This window comes from Clupea harengus, chromosome 13, assembly GCF_900700415.2.
Source record: "Clupea harengus chromosome 13, Ch_v2.0.2, whole genome shotgun sequence".
NCBI lineage: Eukaryota > Metazoa > Chordata > Actinopteri > Clupeiformes > Clupeidae > Clupea > Clupea harengus.
Genome location: NC_045164.1, coordinates 27,223,178 through 27,243,480, shown reverse-complemented (window position 1 = coordinate 27,243,480; position 20,303 = coordinate 27,223,178). Strand labels below are relative to the sequence as shown.

General features: G+C 46.1%; 1 protein-coding gene across 5 annotated transcripts in view; it reads left to right on the top strand.

Moving 5' to 3' along the window:
- Positions 1–16,989, top strand: part of pde10a (phosphodiesterase 10A) — a 114,325-nt gene extending 97,336 nt beyond the window's left edge. For 3 of the 5 annotated variants that reach the window (XM_031578788.2, XM_031578785.2, XM_031578784.2), the window contains exons 14-22: positions 496–638; positions 5,371–5,454; positions 6,207–6,357; positions 7,270–7,425; positions 8,482–8,654; positions 9,245–9,356; positions 9,904–9,984; positions 10,943–11,031; positions 16,136–16,989. In XM_031578788.2, coding sequence (XP_031434648.1) covers positions 496–638; positions 5,371–5,454; positions 6,207–6,357; positions 7,270–7,425; positions 8,482–8,654; positions 9,245–9,356; positions 9,904–9,984; positions 10,943–11,031; positions 16,136–16,259 — 1,113 coding nt within the window. In that variant the 3' untranslated portion in view covers positions 16,260–16,989. Of the gene's footprint in view, positions 1–495; positions 639–5,370; positions 5,455–6,206; positions 6,358–7,269; positions 7,426–8,481; positions 8,655–9,244; positions 9,357–9,903; positions 9,985–10,942; positions 11,032–16,135 lie in introns of those variants that run through there. The other 2 variants (XM_031578786.2, XR_006152756.1) reach the window with 2 other exon arrangements.
- Positions 16,990–20,303: the final 3,314 nt, after the last annotated feature.

The window sequence follows — 20,303 nt, the reverse complement described above, 5'->3', positions numbered from 1 at the left end:
TCCTTGTTGCTCACACACACATCTCTGTCTCCTTGTTGCTCACACACACACCTCTGTCTCCTTGTTGGTCTGTTTATCGGCCTGTTTCTCTGTTGGCTGACCTGACTAAGTGATGAATCCTCTCTTCTCTTCTGTCCTCTCTTCCCCTCTCGTCTCGTCTCTTCTTTTCTTCTCTACTCTTGTCTTTTCTGCTGTCATATTCTCTCAACTTTTCAACATCTCCTCTCCTCTATTCTCTTCTCCTCCCTTCTGTTCTCTTGTCATCTGTTCCTCTCCCTCTCCTCCCCTCTCCTCTCCTCCTCTCCTCTCCTCTCCTCCCCTCTCCTCTCCTCTCCTCTCCTCCTCCCCTCTCCTCTCCTCTCCTCCTGTCCTCTCCTCTCCTCCCCTCCCCTCCCCTCTCCTCTCCTCTCCTCCCCTCTCCTCTCCTCTCCTCTCATCTCCTCTCCTCCTCTCTCCTCCTCTCCTCTCCTCTCCTCTCCTCTCTCCTCTCCTCAGATGTACCATCGTATTCGTCACTCGGAGTGCATCTACAGGGTGACGATGGAGAAGCTGTCCTATCACAGCATCTGCACCTCGGAGGAGTGGAAGTCTCTGGCACAGCTCAACTTCCCCACGCCCATGTACAAGGAGATCGAAGTGTGAGTGTGCACACACACACACACACACACACACACACACACACACACACACACACACACACACACACACACACACCCTAACCCATGTACAAGAAGATTGAAGTGTGAGTGCACACACACACACACACACACACACACACACACCCTAACCCTAACCCTAACCCATGTACTGCTGCTGCCACCACCACCACCGCCACCATATCCACTCTCCCCTCACAGGACGGGGTCTGACACACACACACACACACACACACAGCACTCAGAAGTATCACACAAGTTAAACACTCTCCCCTCACAGGATGGGGTCTGATACACACACACACACACACACACACACACACACAGCACACAGCACACAGCACTCAGAAGTATCACAGAAGTTGAACACAGTATGTCAGCTTTAATAGCAATGTCTGCGCAAGTCAAAGAAAAACAAAAGTCACTGTATGGCAGCAGACTTTACAGTCCACGTAGGTCTTTAGAATGAATAGAAGTTTGCCCTACAAATTCCTTCGTATTACAACTTCACCACATTCTGATTTGACCAGCCGTTGAGCCTCGCCTTAAGCTATCCAGCACGTACTGTACATTTCACACCTTGATAAATACGCAGACACCTGCCTTTGGCAAACAGGCACTGCTGTAGGGTATTGTTTCTGGCTTTATTTGTAGTTTCTGTTGCCACTGTACTGACCTGGAAGCAGTCAGCTGCTGTGTGAGGGGTCGTTCTGTTGCCACTGTACTGACCTGGAAGCAGTCAGCTGTTGTGTGAGGGGTCGTTCTGTTGCCACTGTACTGACCTGGAAGCAGTCAGCTGCTGTGTGAGGGGTTGTTCTGTTGCCACTGTACTGACCTGGAAGCAGTCAGCTACTGTGTGAGGGGTTCTTCTGTGCCAGTCAGGGCAGAGGCCACAGCCATAGATATATATAAAGGCTAGATGTCTCGTCCGCGTTGCCAGCCAACGAAGTCGAACGTCCGCACATGACGGCCATCTTGCCCCAGGCAGCTCGCTCACCCATAACATTGTGTTGGTAGTGGTATGTACTTTTTAAATAACCATAACTTGCTCAATTTTCAACCGATTTTTAAACGGGTTTGTTTGTTATAAACGTCAGAGATGTAGTTATGACACCGCATACTTATGAATAATTATGTTATTTTCTTAAAAATATCCAAAAAGCATCCCGAATTATAACCACGTTAATAACATTTGTAAGAAACCAACTCCGTTGGACGAGACATCTAGCCTTTTTATATATCTATGGCCACAGCAGCATGAACTGACCCTCAGACCCCTGACCCTTCTCAGTTCATTACGTCATGCCTAGAGGTGAGACATCCACACAAGCTCCGGTCAAACCTAATGACTATGACCCCTGAGACAGCTTGATACTGACACACTATATTTCCAGAATGGTCTGAGCCCTGTGGTCTTTTAGAGCGGTAACGTGAGGGAGAGGTAGAGAGTGAGAGGGGAATGGAATCATCTCTGGGTTTGAAACACAGATCAACAGACGTCAACATGTGAGTCATGATGACATCACCTGGTGCCGTGATCACAGCGTGTGTGTCCTTAAGATGGGGGTTCAGATGTGAAGTTTGAGTCCTCTCCTCTCCTCACCTCAGAAGGCACTGGACTCTTTTCTGTCTGCCTCAATGTGTACAATCGTAACCACAATGTCAACTCAAGTCTGGGTTGGGAATGAGTGTACAAACAACTCTGAAAGCGGAGGAATTGGCTCAGGCCATGGAAACTCAGCGTTTTTTTCGTCTTCAAAATATCTTTCTGGCTGTGTTTTTGTAAGGTGCACACAAGCCCAGTTTCTGTATGATTGCTTCATGTGGTCAATATCAGGTGTGTGTGTGTGTGTGTGTGTGTGTGTGTGTATGTGTGTGTGTGTGTGTGCGTCTGTGCTTGCGTGCGTGCGTGCGTGCGTGCGTGTGTGTGCATGTGTGCGTGCGTGTGTGTGTGCATGTGTGCGTGCGTGTGTGTGCGTGCGTGCGTGCTTGCGTGCGTGCGTGCGTGTGCGCGTGTGTGTGCGTGCGTGCTTGCGTGCGTGCGTGCGTGCGTGCGTGTGCATGTGTGCTTGCGTGCGTGCGTGCGTGCGTGCGTGTGTGCGTGCGTGCGTGCGCGTGCGTGCGTGTGTGTGTATGAGGGGCCGTGAGGGACATTATTCAGAATACCCTCTCACACACACAACTGAAAAGCTCTCACACACACATATGAAATGCTCTCACACACACTACTGAAAAACTATACGCTCACACACACAACTGAAATGCTCTCACACACACATATGAAATGCTCTCACACACACTACTGAAAAACTATACGCTCACACACACAACTGAAATGCTCTCTCACACACATATGAAATGCTCTCACACACACATATGAAAAACTGTACACTCACACACACACAACTGAAATGCTCTCACACACACATATGAAATGCTCTCACACACACATATGAAAATCGATACGCTCACACACACAACTAAAATGCTCTCACACACACTACTGAAATGCTCTCACACACACTACTGAAAAGCTATACGCTCACACACACAACTGAAATGCTCTCACACACACTACTGAAAAGCTCTCACACACACATATGAAAAGCTCTCACACACACTACTGAAATGCTCTCACACACACTACTGAAAAGCTCTCACACACACATATGAAAAGCTCTCATACACACATATGAAAAGCTCTGTGTGTATGAGAGCTTTTCAGTAGTGTGTGTGAGAGCTTTTCAGTAGTGTGTGTGAGAGCATTTCATATGTGTGTGTGAGAGCTTTTCATATGTGTGTGTGAGAGGGTATTCTGAATAATGTCCCTGAATTTCAGTGTAAACGGAAGGCATTTCACTTGAAACGGAAGGTATTTCACTTGAAACGGAAGGTATTTCACTTGAAACGGAAGGTGGAATGGGAAAACGGAATGAGAGCCAATCAGTTCGGCGTGTGTGTGATCTGTAAGCCTAGGGGCGGGAGTTATCAAAAAAATCGAACCAAGATGGCGGCGTCTCGGGAGCCTGTTAATGGGAAATATTTGATGTGAATAAAGCTATCTACACGACTTTTTATGTGTCTACATCGGCTCGGTTAGTTGTTCATGTGCTACACCAGTGTTGCAAAGTATTGTAGGTCTTAACTGAAGCTGTCAACCGTTATTGTTAGGTTGCTGCTAACGCTTAGACCAAAAACCCATTGGAACACATAGTAGCTAGCTAGCCTCGCTGCTAATAAGTATAACGTTAGCATGCTGACATGTTCTCATACGACCCCCTCATTGAGGCAGAGGTACTGTTTACCTCCTGTCTCTGGGCTTTTTCACTGCCGTTTTATGTAAGGTCAGCGATTCTAAATATGTTCTACACATACGTGAAATACATTCCCTATTCAATGGATAGAGAGCAACGCTCCCAGCATTACTCCATAGCAAATTACTTTGTCGCATGTTTGTTTGTCTGAGTTCGTTAGCAACAGTAACCATGGTTAGAAGCTGTCATCAGAAGGCCAAGTTGGCTTAACAACTCGATCGTGACAAGAGTGATAAAAGCATGAAATTTGGCACACAATTAGCTTATATCCTACTAAAAGATATTAGAAGGGGTGCCCAAGTGAAACTGCTAATTTTTTTGTTTTAATGAGATATTAAGTTTTGACCTAAATCAAGCAGTTATTTACGCATGTTTGTGTTTTCTTGTTTGTTTTAAAACCATATTTGCATTTGTATCTTTTATATGTATAAGTAGCCTACTGTAATATTTTATTAAAGATTTGCTTCAACATCATTACCATAGCACCAACAAAGGCGCATTTCAGTACCAGTAAGCTACCGCAGAAAAACGGTAAAATTGGCGCAGATTGAGCGTGTCTTTTCATCTTTTCGCACATCAAACCTGATCATATGAGGAATGTGCTGTTATAAATTGACAAATGTGACGATGAAAAATGTCAAAAGTCAATAGCATTTGTCGAGCTTATCGAGTACATGGAAGAATGTAGCTATTAAAAAAGGAACTCATATGTTTAAACTTTCTGAGCTGTCCTTGTACATTAAGAGGCTTGAAGATATTGGAGTTAAGAAAACTATAAATAAAACCAAATAAAAACTTTTCATATGTGTGTATGAGAGCTTTTCATATGTGTGTATGAGAGCTTTTCATATGTGTGTGTGAGAGCTTTTCATATGTGTGTGTGAGAGCTTTTCAGTAGTGTGTGTGAGAGCATTTCAGTAGTGTGTGTGAGAGCATTTCAGTAGTGTGTGTGAGAGCTTTTCATATGTGTGTGTGAGAGCTTTTCAGTAGTGTGTGTGAGAGCATTTCAGTAGTGTGTGTGAGCGTATAGCTTTTCAGTAGTGTGTGTGAGAGCATTTCATATGTGTGTGTGAGAGCATTTCAGTTGTGTGTGTGAGCGTATCAATTTTCAGTAGTGTGTGTGAGAGCATTTCATATGTGTGTGAGAGAGCATTTCAGTTGTGTGTGTGAGCGTATAGTTTTTCAGTAGTGTGTGTGAGAGCATTTCATATGTGTGTGTGAGAGCTTTTCAGTTGTGTGTGTGAGAGGGTATTCTGAATAATGTCCCTCACGGCCCCTCATAGGTGTGTGTGCATGTGTGCGTGCGTGTGTGCGTGTGTGATGTTTGGACCATTGCTGTTGGAGTCTCAGAGTGGGTGAAAAGATAAAGATCAGCCTGTTCTGCTGCCTCTCTCCCCCAGGTACCACTTTGACATCAGCCCCTTCGAGGAGTTCTGGCCCGCGGTCTTTGTGCACATGATCCACAACTCCTGTGGGAAAACCAGGTATGCAAGATGGCCTTTAGGTGCTCTTTGCGCCGTTAATCCAGGTGTGTATGTAATATCAGTTTCATTAAGCCGGGCATAAAACCCCATTTTATTTCTAACATATCCCTCTGGAAAACAAGGCTTTGGAAAATTGTCATAGACCTGAAGGGGAAACTGATGGAGATAATTTCCAAACACTGTTATTGACTTAAGAATATAATAATCAAGTGCCTTGTATTATTAATTACCTTATATGAATCATGTACTTATGTATGCAGGAACATGGCTTTTCTGTGTTTCTGCGTGTGTGTAACTTAGAATATTAGGTGCCACTTAGTCTGCATATGTACAAGAGCATGTTTAGACCAGAGGTGATAAGAAGGTTCGAACTGTGCTTCTTCCGACCTTGCAAAACTTCCATCCTTGCCTCGGACATCAGAAATCCACCACGTGGTTTTCCCTGCTGAACGCTCAACTTCTGTCTATATAAACCTTGTGCGATGTGTTTATCATGGCTTCACTTTCAGCCTTGTGCTGGGAGTGAGCCCGATTGCAATTGTTGTCTGTCTAATAAATATACTTATATGCAGCTCCGGAGTCCTGAGGTAACTAGGGTGAATTTTCACCTATCAGAAACGTTCAGTTCGCTGTAGAACATTTGAATAACTAGTGAGCGAGCGGAGTAAATTAAACATCTGTTGGTATTTGATCACAGATGGAAGCAGTTCAGGCCCCACACCCTTCTCATTGTCAGTCTCCCCCACTTACAGCTTCGAGCTGGAGAAACTGTGCCGCTTCACCATGTCCGTGCGGAAGAACTACCGGCGCGTGCCGTACCACAACTGGAAGCACGCGGTGACGGTGGCGCACTGCATGTACGCCATCCTGCAGAAGGTCTCCGGCATCTTCACCGAGCTGGAGGTGAGAACTCAGATTTCTATCTTCCAGTGCTAGAAACCGTCGGAGATATGTTATACACATGGAAAACATTTTCAGGCAGTCAGATGAACTCAACTTCAACTGAAGTCGTGCTTCGACCTTGGTTTTCTCTCTCTCTCTTTCTTTCTCTTTCTCTCTTTCATTCTGACACTATCTCTTCTTCTCTCACTGTCTCACTCTAACTCCCTTTCTCAATTGTCTCCCACTCTGTCTCTCTCTCTTCCTCTCTCTGACTGTGACTCCCTCTCTTTCACACACACAGTGTGTGCGTGCGTGCGTGCGTGTGTGTGTGTGTGTGTGCTTGGAAAGGCCTGCTGATAGCCTCTCTCTCTCTCCCTCTCTTTCACACACACAGGGGAAGGGCCTGCTGATAGCCTGTCTCTCTCTCTTCCTCTCCCTCTCTCTGACTCTGTCTCTCTCTCTCTTCCTCTCTTTGACTCTGTCTCTCTCTCTCTCTCTCTTCCTCTCTCTGACTCTGTCTCTCTCTCTCTCTCTCTCTCTCCCTCTCTCTGACTCTCTCTCTCCCTCTCTTTCACACACACAGGGGAAGGGCCTGCTGATAGCCTGTCTCTCTCTCTTCCTCTCCCTCTCTCTGACTCTGTCTCTCTCTCTCTTCCTCTCTTTGACTCTGTCTCTCTCTCTCTCTTCCTCTCTCTGACTCTGTCTCTCTCTCTCTTCCTCTCTCTGACTCTGTGACTCCCTCTCTTTCACACACACCCAGAGGAAGGGCCTGCTGATAGCGTGTCTCTCTCTCTTCCTCTCTCTGACTCTGTCTCTCTCTCTCTTCCTCTCTCTGACTCTGTGTCTCTCTCTCTCCCTCTCTTTCACACCCCCCCCAGAGGAAGGGCCTGCTGATAGCGTGTCTCTCTCTCTCCCTCTCTTTCCCACCCCCAGAGGAAGGGCCTGCTGATAGCGTGTCTGTGTCATGACCTGGACCACCGGGGCTACTCCAACAGCTACCTGCAGAAGTTCGACCACCCGCTGGCCGCCCTCTACTCCACCTCCACCATGGAGCAGCACCACTTCTCCCAGACCGTGTCCATCCTGCAGGTAGAGATCCCTTATATGATGCCTTCACCTCTACTCTCGCTCTCTCTCTCTCTCTCTCTCTCTCTGTTTTCCTCTCAGTCTTTCTTGCTCTCCCTCCACTCTCCCTGAAAAGGCTCTCTCTCTCTCTCACCATTTTCCTCTCAGTCTTTCTTGCTTTCCCTCTACTCTCTCTCTCTCTCTCTCTCTCTCTCCCTCTCTCTCTCTCTCTCCATTTTCCTCTCAGTCTTTTTTGCTCTCTATATTTCTCTGTTCTGCTCTTTTAGTCAAAGTGGCCCTGTCTGTTTCCTTTCCTCACTCTCTGTTCTCCTGTCATATCTGACTGTGAATTTAGGGACTTTCCTTTGGATATATGAATTTTGATTGCCCATACTCAGACAGAAGGCATACACACACACACACACACAGACACACACACATGGGTTTTCTTCTACAGTCAGGCAAGCCTCTTATAGCAAAATCCCTTCGGGCTGTGAGCCTTCCTGAGGGATAGGGGTGCTCCCCAAAATCCATTACAAAGTCAACATATTTGTTAGAATTTTCCGGAAAACTAAACCTAGTGTTCATTGGGAGCCGGGTTGGGTTGAAAAGCGACACCATAGTCTTCTAACCACAATCTCTCTTAAGATCTGTGCGTGGTCCGGCGAAAAACGGCAGATATTAATATCAAATCTGGCACGACTTTGAAACGTTAGCCTAAAAGTATGCTAACCGCACCTCCTTTCGGCGGTTAAAACTGTCGTTTTTGGACAAGCCGTGAGAGGGGCTTTCGACACGGACTGTTTCACGCTGACAGTTTCTCACAATGTCTCGCCAACGAGTTCACTGACCTGACACAGGACTGCCCCCCCCCCCCCAACCCCTTCCCTGTGACCCCCCCCCCCCCCCCCCCTTCCCTGTGACCCCCCCCCCCCCCCCCCCAACCCCTTCCCTGTGCCCCCCCCCCCCCCCCCTCTTCCTCGCTGAGGACCCCTTCAGCTATGACGCTGCAGTCTAGCTGAGCCGGACGCCTCATAAGTGGAGCATTTGCTTTTTTATTGATCTCTTTGTTTCCCATAGCTGGAAGGGCACAATATTTTCTCCAACTTGACTTCCAGCGAGTACGAGCAGGTCCTCGAGATCATCCGCAAGGCCATCATCGCCACCGACCTTGCCCTGTACTTCAGCAACCGCAAGCAGCTGGCCGAGCTGCACACCACGGGGGCGCTGGACTTCAACAACCACGCGCACAGGTCAGAGGTCACGGCAGGTCACGGCAGGTCGCTAGGCTCCACTTCCACGCCTCTGTGCATCAGGAATGTTCTCTGTCTGAAACACCTGTTTAACAAAAAAAAGCCAGAGCAGAGTTGTCATTTTAGATGGTCTCTGATAGTTATATGTCAAAGGAATTGTGGTAGACAAGTGTCTTTTTTTGTTTAGTTTAACACTTTTTTCAACAACATGGTTTATGCATGTCTTGCCATAGTCATTTTCTCAGTCTAGCAAGTTATGCAGCTTAATTAAAATCCACATTAAATCAACATCAGACACCAGCTCTTTATTAAGTCTAATGAATTGGAAAACTGTGTAATTCCATTTGCTAACATTACACACATTTTGTCTGCACTCCCAGTGGGAAACGTGTCAAGTAGATTATAGGGAGTGTATACCTACACAATATATGCTTGAATGTGGATAAATACAGTGAAATAAATACATGGGTTGTATACCTACACAATATATGCTTGAATGTGGATAATTTGATTATTGGGTGTGTGGTTGCTTTACTCTGTATTCTGTGGAGGCTGTATGATTGGTCTAAAATGGTGTCTATCATCTGTAGAGACCGCGTGATTGGCCTGATGATGACGGCCTGTGACCTCTGCTCTGTGACCAAGCTGTGGCCCGTCACACGGATCACGGCCAACGACATCTACGCCGAGTTCTGGGCTGAGGTACGCCTCACAGAGTCGTCTTCACCGGCATCACGCTGTGTGTCAGAATCACAGCTCTCATTATTATGAGTGTCTGAATGGATTATTGGAGAATCACGGCTGGCCATTCTCACAAGAATGATGCAGTTTTTTTATTGTATTTTTTAATATTCGACAAATATAACAAATGTTTTGTGTTCGTGTGCATTTGGCCTGTTGAAACCATAGAATTGGAAAGGGTTTTTTAATCACCATCTCCTAACCATCTCATTGCTCATTGGACTTTATATAAAGTACTTCTGCAGCCTTCTGCCTGTAAACTCAACCACACTAACTCATACTTTACCAGCCCCGATGATCATTCTTCAGTATTCTTTACTATTACTGTAGGCCTTTGTTTGAGTAGAAGATATTAAAGATAATATAATTATATCATTAAAGAAGATATTCAACTGAAAAGGCCTTCCATGCACCACTGTAGCACATGTGGGTCTCTGTGGGTCTCTTCCTAATGGTGGAGCACCTTCGACCTTTAACCTTTCACCCCCTGGTTCTCTCTATCTCCCAGGGCGACGAGATGAAGAAGACAGGAATGCAGCCCATCCCCATGATGGACAGAGACAAGAAGGATGAGGTCCCTCAGGGACAGGTAAACACACACACACACACACACACGCACACACACACACCACACACACACACACCCCACACACACACGCACGCACACGCACACGCACACACCGCACCACACCACACCACACCACACCACACCACACCACACACCACACACCACACACCACACACACACACACACACACACACCACACACCACACACCACACACACACACACACATACACACACACACACACACACACACACAGCTGCTGCTGCTGCCTGTCTCTGTGGAGGAGCATACTGTAGGTGTTACACACGTACGCAGTCCCTCCAGGACAGTTGGTGTCAAAATGACTGCGTCAGAATGATGATTTTGTGGTGGAGATTTAAACCCCACTTTAAATCCACATATACTAGAAAACAAATTAGTGAGGGATAAAGACATCAGACAGATTATCTATATGATTATTTTTGTGTTTTTTAATATTTTTTGTAATAGTATTTTAATATTTTTTGTAATAGTATTTTAATATTTTTTGTAATAGTATTTTAAATATTATGCCTTAATTCCATGCAATGGAGACCGAAGAACACACATTTTAGACGTGTCATCTGATCTCAGATCTGAGAGCTTTCACAACCATCTAGTCATTTCATCCATACTAGACAGTTTTGGCTCTCCCACACATCTCCCAGTTTTCCGTTGCAATTCCTGTGTCAGTGAACAGCCTAATTACCCCCCCCTCCCATCTTTAGGTTTCCTCTCGGGGTCCGCCTAATGATCATACTAACGTCAGCAGGGGGGGTCACACTATGTTTTGATCATACTAACGTCAGCAGGGGGGGGTCACACTATGTTTTGATCATACTAACGTCAGCAGGGGGGGGTCACTCTATGTTTTTCCATCTGGTTTGTGGAAAGCCTTTTCATCATGCCCTGTAAATGTCCCTGCAGTAATGTGTTTTCCGTCTTGAACGCACCATTGGCAGGTGGGCTTCTACAATGCTGTCGCCATCCCGTGTTACACCACACTAGCTGAACTCTTCCCCGCCGCCAAGCCCCTCCTGAAGGCCTGCAGGTGAGTAAACCAGCTGTGTGTGTGTGTGTGTGTGTGTGTGTGTGTGTGTGTGTGTGTGTGTGTGTGTGTGTGTGTGTTCGTGTGGGTGTGTGTGTGTGTGTGTGTGTGTGTGTGTGTGTGTTCGTGTGGGTGTGTGTGTGTGTGTGTGTGTGTGTGTTCGTGTGGGTTTGGGTGTGTGTGCGTGTGTGTGTGTGTGTGTGTGTGTGCATGTGTGTGTGTGTGTGTGTGTTCGTGTGGGTGTGTGTGCACGTGTACTCATGTTTGATCATGTACATGGGCCATCTCAATGTTCAGAGTTCTGATATTTCTTTATAATGACCTCTGCAAAAAAATGAATGACCACTGCCATTGGCAACTGGTTTTGTGCTTCTATTTCATATCCTTCTTATCATTCCGCAAGTGGTCGTATTTCCGTAAAGGAAATACAGTGTAACTTGAAGTCAGCAAGTTAAACGTTCTATTTGTGTGAAGAACTATTTTTTCCCCAGCGGAAGTCATGAAATGGCAATAAAATCACTTAAAAAGAGATATTCTACTCCGCGTCGGGATGCTGTTCGTCCAGTCAGGATTTATTTCCCTATACTGACCGTCAGACTATACATTATCCCTATACTGACCGTCAGACTATACATTATCCCTATACTGACCGTCAGACTATACATTATCCCTTACATGCCGTCAGACTATACATTATCCCTTACATGCCGTCAGACTATACATTATCCCTTACATGCCGTCAGACTATACATTATCCCTTACATGCCGTCAGACTATACATTATCCCTATACTGACCGTCAGACTATACATTATCCCTTACATGCTGTCATGTAGAGTGTGTGCTGAGCGCTGTGCCCATGCGTGCTTAAGACACATGTAAGTAAGTAAGTAAGTAAGACTTTATTTATATAGCACGTTTCGTACAAGAGTTGCAGTTCAAAGTGCTTTACATAAAATCAATAAAAGCAAGCAGCAAGAGCAATACATGGAGTTAAATAATGATCAATATCGTATCAGAACCTGATCAGATCGTATCAGAACACGAAGGCTTTCATGGCTAGTAAAAGATGTATGTCTCATCTGTCTCCTCTGGTTCAGTGTAAAGGCTCATTGTATAGTGCAGGCACCAAGAGCTACTCAACAACACTGACATAAAAGTGACTAAATGTCTCCCTGCTTGTGCAGCGCAGACCATGTCACCTGCGTGTCAAATTCTGAAAGCGTTCAGGCAGGCACTGCACGTTTTTGTCGCCCTCTCTGATTGGATGACAAGAAATGTAATGTATTGTTTGCCTTCTTGACATGGCTGCAGTCATCCGGCTGACTTGAATACTCATCATGATATAGTGTGTGCTGAGTGTGCTTTGACACCGGAGATCAAAGTTTGAGTTTAAGAATGCGTGCGTGGGTGTTTGTGTGTGTGGTGTGTGTGTGTGTGTGTGGTGTGTGTGTGTGTGTGTGTGTGTGTGTGGTGTGGTGTGTGTGGTGTGTGTGTGTGTGTGCGTGTGGTTGTGGTGTGGGTGTGTGTGGTGTGTGTGTGTGTGTGTGTGTGTGTGTGTGTGTGTGTGTGGTGTGGCTAGTTAGCGTAACTCCCCCCCCCCCCCCGTGCGTCTGAGGCGGGCCGGTGTGTTAGAGTCTTTGTGACCTTGATCCGGCGGGAATGCATACAGCTCGAGAAGCCAGGCCAGTGCGTCAGCACCAAGGTTCCGGGCCTGGAATCCACGGGCATCACTCCCAGCGCTCCCAGCCCCGCCTGTCTGTGTGTGTGTGTGTTGTGTGTGTGTATGTGTGTGTGTGTGTGGTGTGTGTGTGTGTGTGCGCTAGTTAGCGTAACTCCCCCCGCTCACTGTGGGATCAGAGGCGGCGCGCACAAACGACATCAGCGCCACTAATTGAAAGGAATGGGCGAGAAAAGAAAGAGAGAGGCGATTTTTTCTTTCCCTCCGTTTCTCTGTCTTTCTTTTTGTTCTTTCTTTTCGGACACGGTTCATATCGGCTTTGATATTTCATGAGAAGGCTAAAGGGAGTTCTGATGAAAATGAACTTCGGGAGCTGAGGGGGGCTTTTTAACCAGGGATATATTAAAGTTCAGAATCAGAATCGGAATCAGGTTTTATTGGCCAAGTAAATTTGCACAAACAAGGAATTTGACTTGGTAAAGTGACTCTCAGTGTGCTTACACAAAATATACAACACAATACAATACAATACAATACAATACAAACAAACAAACAGTGCAATGGACTAAGGAGTTTAAGAAAGTATGTACAAGGCGGAATGGCTATATACAGTAGCTGTGAAATGTTGCACAACAGTAGTGCAAAGAAGAAGTGGAGAGTGCGAGAAGTGCAGGGATAAATATATAAATATAAATATATATGCTACAGTGGGTTAGTTGTTCAGTAGTTGAAACAGGGATATATTAAAGTTGAAAATGGCTCTCATCATTTCATTCCCTTTTACCTTGCTCTGTCCCAAATGGTCAGGAATAGGATGTTACTCTTCTCCCCCTCATCTAGCCTCGCCTGTGCCTCGCTCTTCATCGTTTATCCGCAGCCTTCAAGGCTCGCTTTAGTCAATTAACTCGTTATCTCCCACCAGACAGGGGCGCCACTGGACATTTGGGAAAAAGGTGAAAGAATATAATTCTTTAGTTTAATTTAACTTATTAAATTAAATGAAGATAACACTAAATCTGCAGAAGAATTGCAAGCTCAATAAGGGTAGTGAGTATAGTGTGTAAGTAGCTATATACATTACAATGGATGGACACAAGACTTTGTTTTGTCCTTTAGCCACATGGCTTGCTCTGTAAAAAATATTCTCAATATATATATATATATATATATTTATGAAATACTGCTCATTTCCTTCTCCTTCAGCTAGGAGATGGGTTGAGGGAATCTGTGCATGACGTGGGCAGACCTGATCTCTGAAGTAACGTTAGCTATTTAGCATGTAGGTAGCTAGCAATTGCAAAAATGACTTAAATTTGGACCAAAATTGTTAACCTACAAATATGTAAGAGAAACGCACACCACCCCGGCACTTCAACGTAGCTAGCTAGTTACTTCGATCATTACGGCTGTGACTCAGCCATAGTGGTTATGTTAGCTGGCTAGGTACTTGTTCATGGACACCAAAGGATGCTCAATCAATAAATGCTTTTATATGGGGAAAATTGGGTGACCAACTATTTAGCCTTTTCTACGGCTTGGCTCTGTTCTCTCTTATTTTTTCACTTTTTATATCCTAACAGATTGGAGACGCCTTTGCGCACGTCCCTCTTCCACCTAGGCCTTACAGCTTCATGTTTGGCTGCAGTCGGATCGTCAAAACATGATGTCCTACGTCCTTTCCTAACCACTTTTTTCTTGACCTCAATGGAATTTGTCATGAGGACAAGGAAAGATATTTAATAAGAACTTAGGAAAAGACAACCACAGTGCTAAGAGAATTCGATTGCACTTACACTAGGCTACTAATTATGCGACAGCGGGGGGTATTAACGCGGGTCTTAACCACAGCGGGGGGTATTAACGCGGGTCTTAACCAGAACCTAACCAGCTTATCATGGCTGCCAATTTCACTTTTAGGAGTCTCCCTAAGCAAAAGAGACTATCCGACCACAGCCATACTCTGCGAGGGTCAGCTGGGGTGTGAGTGGCGTATATTTCGTCATCGGAGGGTGGACGCAAGGCTCTGTGCGGACATCTGCACACCCTCCAATGTTTTGGTCACTACGCTACAAGAGCACCACCTGGCAACTGTGGACTCAAATCGGACTAGAAAGTATAGCAAGAACAACGACGCGTCTGTGGAGGCCTGTGTGTGTGTGTGTGGAGGCCTGTGTGTGTGTGTGTGTGTGTGGAGTCCTGTGTGTGTGTGTGTAGTCCTGTGTGTGTGTGTGGAGTCCTGTGTGTGTGTGTGTGGAGTCCTGTGTGTCTGTTGAAGGACAGATGAATAGATCCAGGAGCTATTTTTTTATTTTTATCGTTATAATTGTAAACAGATAAATAAATTGAGATCTGGTACTGTTCATAACGCAGTTGACATACTTTTTTTTTAATCTGTATGAATGAAAGCAAAAGCATAGTTCTTTTTAAGATAGTTATTAGAGAACAGCATAGCATATCACTCCAAACTGCACAAATTAGGGGACAGATTGGAGTGATCAAGTAGATATAAGTATGGGACTCAAGGCACACTGAACACACACATAACCCAGACACAAGTTCGACTTGCAGCTTGACCTTAAATGACTTCAAATGACTCGACCCGATTCAACCGAAAACTGATTCATCAGGGCGAGAACTGACTCAGAAACATCTGCGTGGCATTAAGCTTTACAAATCTACGTTGGCTTCGAGCGCACAGAAGTCTGAAGTCTGAAGTCTGGCCACTTCTGAGTAATGTGGCAGAACCGACACAGGTTCCAAAACCTCCTCACATTTCTTAAGAGGGTTGTTTCACGGCCAGAGAGGGGAGACACATTTGAGAAGTACTACAATACATGTGCATTTAATCACACCATTGGAACAGGACATGGTCACTCCCAATCAGGCTAGAACTGTAATATCCTAACTGTAGAACCTGCTGCTGGTTAAGTAAGAAATTACTCCTGAACAGGTGAAATGACTCCTGGACAGGTCACCAGTCTACCTGCCCCAGACTCCAGTCTACCTGCCCCAGATTGGCTGTGTTGACTGGGTTGTGTGCCGATTGATGCCCAGATGTGTTGTGTGTGTGTGTGCAGACTGCCTGTGTTGACTGCCCTGTTGGGGTGTGTGTGTGTGTGTGTGTGTGTGCAGATTGCCTGTGTTGACAGATGTGTTGTGTGTGTGTGTGTGTGTGTGTGTGTGTGTGTGGTGTGTGTGTGTGTGTGTGTGTGCTGTGTGTGTGTTTGTGTGTGTGTGTGTGTGCAGATTGCCTGTGTTGACAGATGTGTTGTGTGTGTGTGTTGTGTGGTGTGTGTGTGTGTGTGTGTGTGTGTGTGTGTGTGTGTGTGTGTTGTGTGTGTGTGTGTGTGTGTGTGTGTGTGTGGTGTGTGTGGTGTGCAGATTGCCTGTGTTTTAACAGATGTGTTGTGTGTGTGTGTGTGTGCAGGGAGAACCTGAGCCAGTGGGAGCGGATCGTGAAAGGGGAGGAGACCTCAGGCTGGGTCCCGGCCGACGTGGCGGAGGAGGAAGGCGAGCCGGCCGATTCGGGCCCCGTGAAGGTGGACAACTGAGGGAGCCCAACGGAACACCCAGCGGCCCAGCGAACCCCAACCTCCACCCCTGCCGCAGACTGCTCCTGCCCTGAGAGAGACACAGAGAGAGAGAGAGAGAGAGAGAGAGAGAGAGAGAGAGAGCTCCATATATCCCGCATGGGACAGGAGGTGGCCAAGGGAGGTCAGGCAGGGATTCAAAAAGGTGATATTGTTTTTAATTTCACCACGGGAGAGAGAGGACACAGACACAAAAGAAGATGACGAAATGACGAGACAAGACAAGATGAAACTGTAGAAGTTTTTTTGTTTTTTTTTAATAAAGTCACGGCTCCCAGGGGTCACGGCTCCCAGAGGTCACGGCTCCCGGGGTCACGGCTCCCGGCGCCCCTGCGCTGGCCCCGCCCCACACACCTGAAGTCCACTCCATTTGGGAACCGTCTGACGGGACTGTGTCAGGAGTTTTTTTTCTTTTTGTTTCGCTTTGCATTTTTACGTTTCTTTCATTTGTTTTAATATGGGGTTTATTTTCCTCATTTTTATTTGTTTGTTTTTGTGGTCTGATTTAAAGGGGCCTTATGAAGCTGAACCCATCTGTTCTTGCGGTGCAGGATGTGTGAAATCTTGACTAAACTGAAGAGGGGTCAGAGTGCAAACTGGTCCTTCTCTCCTGCTGTGGTCAACCAGTCACACGCCAAGCTTTGGACCTTTTGTTTTTAGGTTTGTTTGCTCTTTTTTTTCTTTTTTTTTTGAACAGAGACGGAAGGAATGTTTAGTAAAGATGCATGTGGCAAGGCCAACTCACCACACCGCTAGTGTGTCTCAAGGATGTTTCCTGTTACTTGGAGCAAAAACAATTTTTTGCAGTACTTGAATGAAGAGATACAGCCTATTTTGTGTGAAGATGGCACAAATAAAATATCTATAAAGTTCTATATAATATTCACAGATTCACAGCTCATGCAAGTGGGTTGTGCAGGGGATGGTATACATCATGCTGATCCCCGCAAGAACTGTCTGAAAGTCACAATGTTCCACCCCCCCAGACATACACCTCAGCACCCCACCCCCCCCCCCCCCCCCCCCCCCCCAGACACACACCTCAGTACCCCACCCCTAGGCCTGCGGTGTTGTAGAACCTGCTGTACATGTTGGCTTTTGCTCATTGGGTTAGTTTAAGACTACTCTTGGACCAATGGGCTCCATGTTAGGGCATCCAATGGTACTGGCACTTACTGCACTGAGCTCTATAGAGGCTGAACAGAAGGGCACGCGCATGAACACATATGTTCACACACACACACACACACACACACACACACACACACACACACACACACACACACACACACACATACACACACAGAGACAGACACACAGACACACATACACACACAGAGACAGACACACAGACACACATACACACACACACAGACCAGACAGACACACACACACACACACACACAGACACACAAACACATACACACACACACACACAAACACACACTTTGTAATCGACCTCCCATTTGAATGAACTGAGAGACACTCTGTTGTAGAAACTGTTCTTGTTTCAATGTGGAGGCAGAAGAAGACACAGAATATGTTCGTTTGTTATTTCTTATAATATTTATTTTTAAACAAGGATTGATGAAAAATGCCTACATTAGCCATGGAAAGCCATGTCCTGCCTTCAGTCCTGCTGTGTTTGAAGTGTTTGTGGGGGCATTTCTTCGGGGGGTGGGGGGGGGGGGGGGGGGGCAGTTAAGTCAAAAGCCCACGGATGAGAAGATGAGGCTGATACCGAGCAGAACGCAACCCCGATCTGATCATGACATTGGACACGCACCTCAAATCTGTGTGGGACCATTTATCAACATCACGATGCCTAAGGTCAAAAGCTTTGTGGATCGCCGTTCGCCATCTTGACAGGACGCCATTGGAGTATGTGTCTTCGTTCGCCATCTTGACAGGACGCCATTGGAGTATGTGTCTTTGTTCGCCATCTTGGCAGGACACCATTGGAGTATGTGTCTTTGTTCGCCATCTTGACAGGACGCCATTGGAGTATGACCTTGTTCACCATCTTGACAGGACGCCATTGGAGTATGTGTCTTTGTTCGCCATCTTGGCAGGACACCATTGGAGTATGACCTTGTTCACCATCTTGACAGGACGCCATTGGAGTATGTGTCTTTGTTCGCCATCTTGACAGGACGCCATTGGAGTATGTGTCTTCGTTCGCCATCTTGGCGCGTCACAGCTGTCGGCGCTCGTTCACTCCTCCCTCCAGATGCAGCATCTAAGCGATGAGCGTGCAAAATGAAATGTGCGAGGCTGCACGCCAGATCAGAACCCTAGCCCGATCAGAATCTGAGCCCTGCCCCATCGCTGAGTGTGAGAAGAGCCGGGATCCAGATGACACTGTGGAGGGGACACAGTAGACCCTGCCAGCACATCACATCTGACAAAAAAACAATTGCTGTAATGTTGTGACACTGCGATTCTGCCACCCTAGCCCCCCTGCCCCTGCCCTAGCCCCCCCCCCCCCCCCTCCAAAGCCACAGTGTCAGCGCAACACTGAGCAAACGTCACGTCACGTCACGCTTTCGTTGGGAGTCACTCTCCTTGGGGAACTCACCTTAGTGCTCCTTTCGTTTCTGAGATGCAAGTCCTAGCTGACTGATCATGTCAGCTAAACTGTGGACAGGACAAATGAGTGAATGTAATTATTATAATCACAAAATAGTTTGGGATGTGGTCTGGTTATGTGTGTGTGTGTGTGTGTGTGTGTGTGTGTGTGTGTGTGTGTGTGTGTGTGTGTGTGTGTGGTGTGTGTGTTTGCGTGTGTGTTTGCGTGTGGTGTGTGTGTGTTTTGGAGAGGGACACAAGTGTGGGTGTTAGTAACCTGTGTTACTTTTCAAATCAGCTTCCAGTTTGGTAAATCTGTGCATGTGTGTGTGTGTGTGTGTGTGTGTGTGTGTGTTTGTGTGTGTGTGTGTGTGTGTGTGTGTGTGTGGTCATGTACACATGCAGAGAGTTGCGTTATATGAAACTTTGTTTTGGCAGAAGTAAGCTATCCACTCTTATGGTGCTAACTGTGGCAGTCGTGCACTTTCTGACTGTGGTCCAATGGCTTATGACTGCCCTGCCCCCGCCCCCCACCCCTACCCCAGCACCCCCCACACACACACACACACATCCCCACCCCACACACACACACACATACCCACCCCACCCCACACACACACACATCCCCAGCCCAACCCACCCCACACACACATCCCCAACCTTACCCAAGTTAGAAGCTCCATAGCATTGTACACCCCCATCCAATCCCATCCTGTCTGAACCAATGTTCTCCTCATGTCTGCACTATGTTTAGCAACTATTATAATTATTAATTATTATTTTCATTATTAATTATTATTATACTATTGTTATTTTCTTAATTAGAGTTACATTTAAATTAACTTATATTTTTTATACAAGAAAGTCCGCATTTTGGTTTTGTACAAAGTGTACGTTATGAAACACATAATGGTTACGTGAAACCATTGCATACTGTTGCCCAAGAATACTGAGGAATGTCTCAATGATAAATGTAAGAACAGTAATTACTTTTATTAAATATTTCCGAAAATCCTCATGTGTGACACGAGTGCTTCATTTTGACTGTCTTGGCCGGGGTCGTTGCTCATTAACACACATGTATGGCTATGCACGGAGGGCCACTTAATGCAACCGACGGAGCTCAGGGAGGAAAACATCTTGCATTGACGTCAGAATGCACACCTACTGGAACATACGACCTCTGTAGCGCATACACTGCCATCTAGTGGATAAGATCTATAACAACATTTAATTGCAATTACTTGGATGGAACTGTAGTTCTTTTGTATTCAGTCTTTTCTTGAAGACTTTTATCCACAGTTATGCATATTAGTTAATACAAACATGCTTACATATGACTACAACTGAATCAGTTTTCCCTAGGCTACACTCGTAGGTGGGTGACACTTTTCATATATTACATGTTTATCCACCGGTTACTTAGCATCAGTTCCT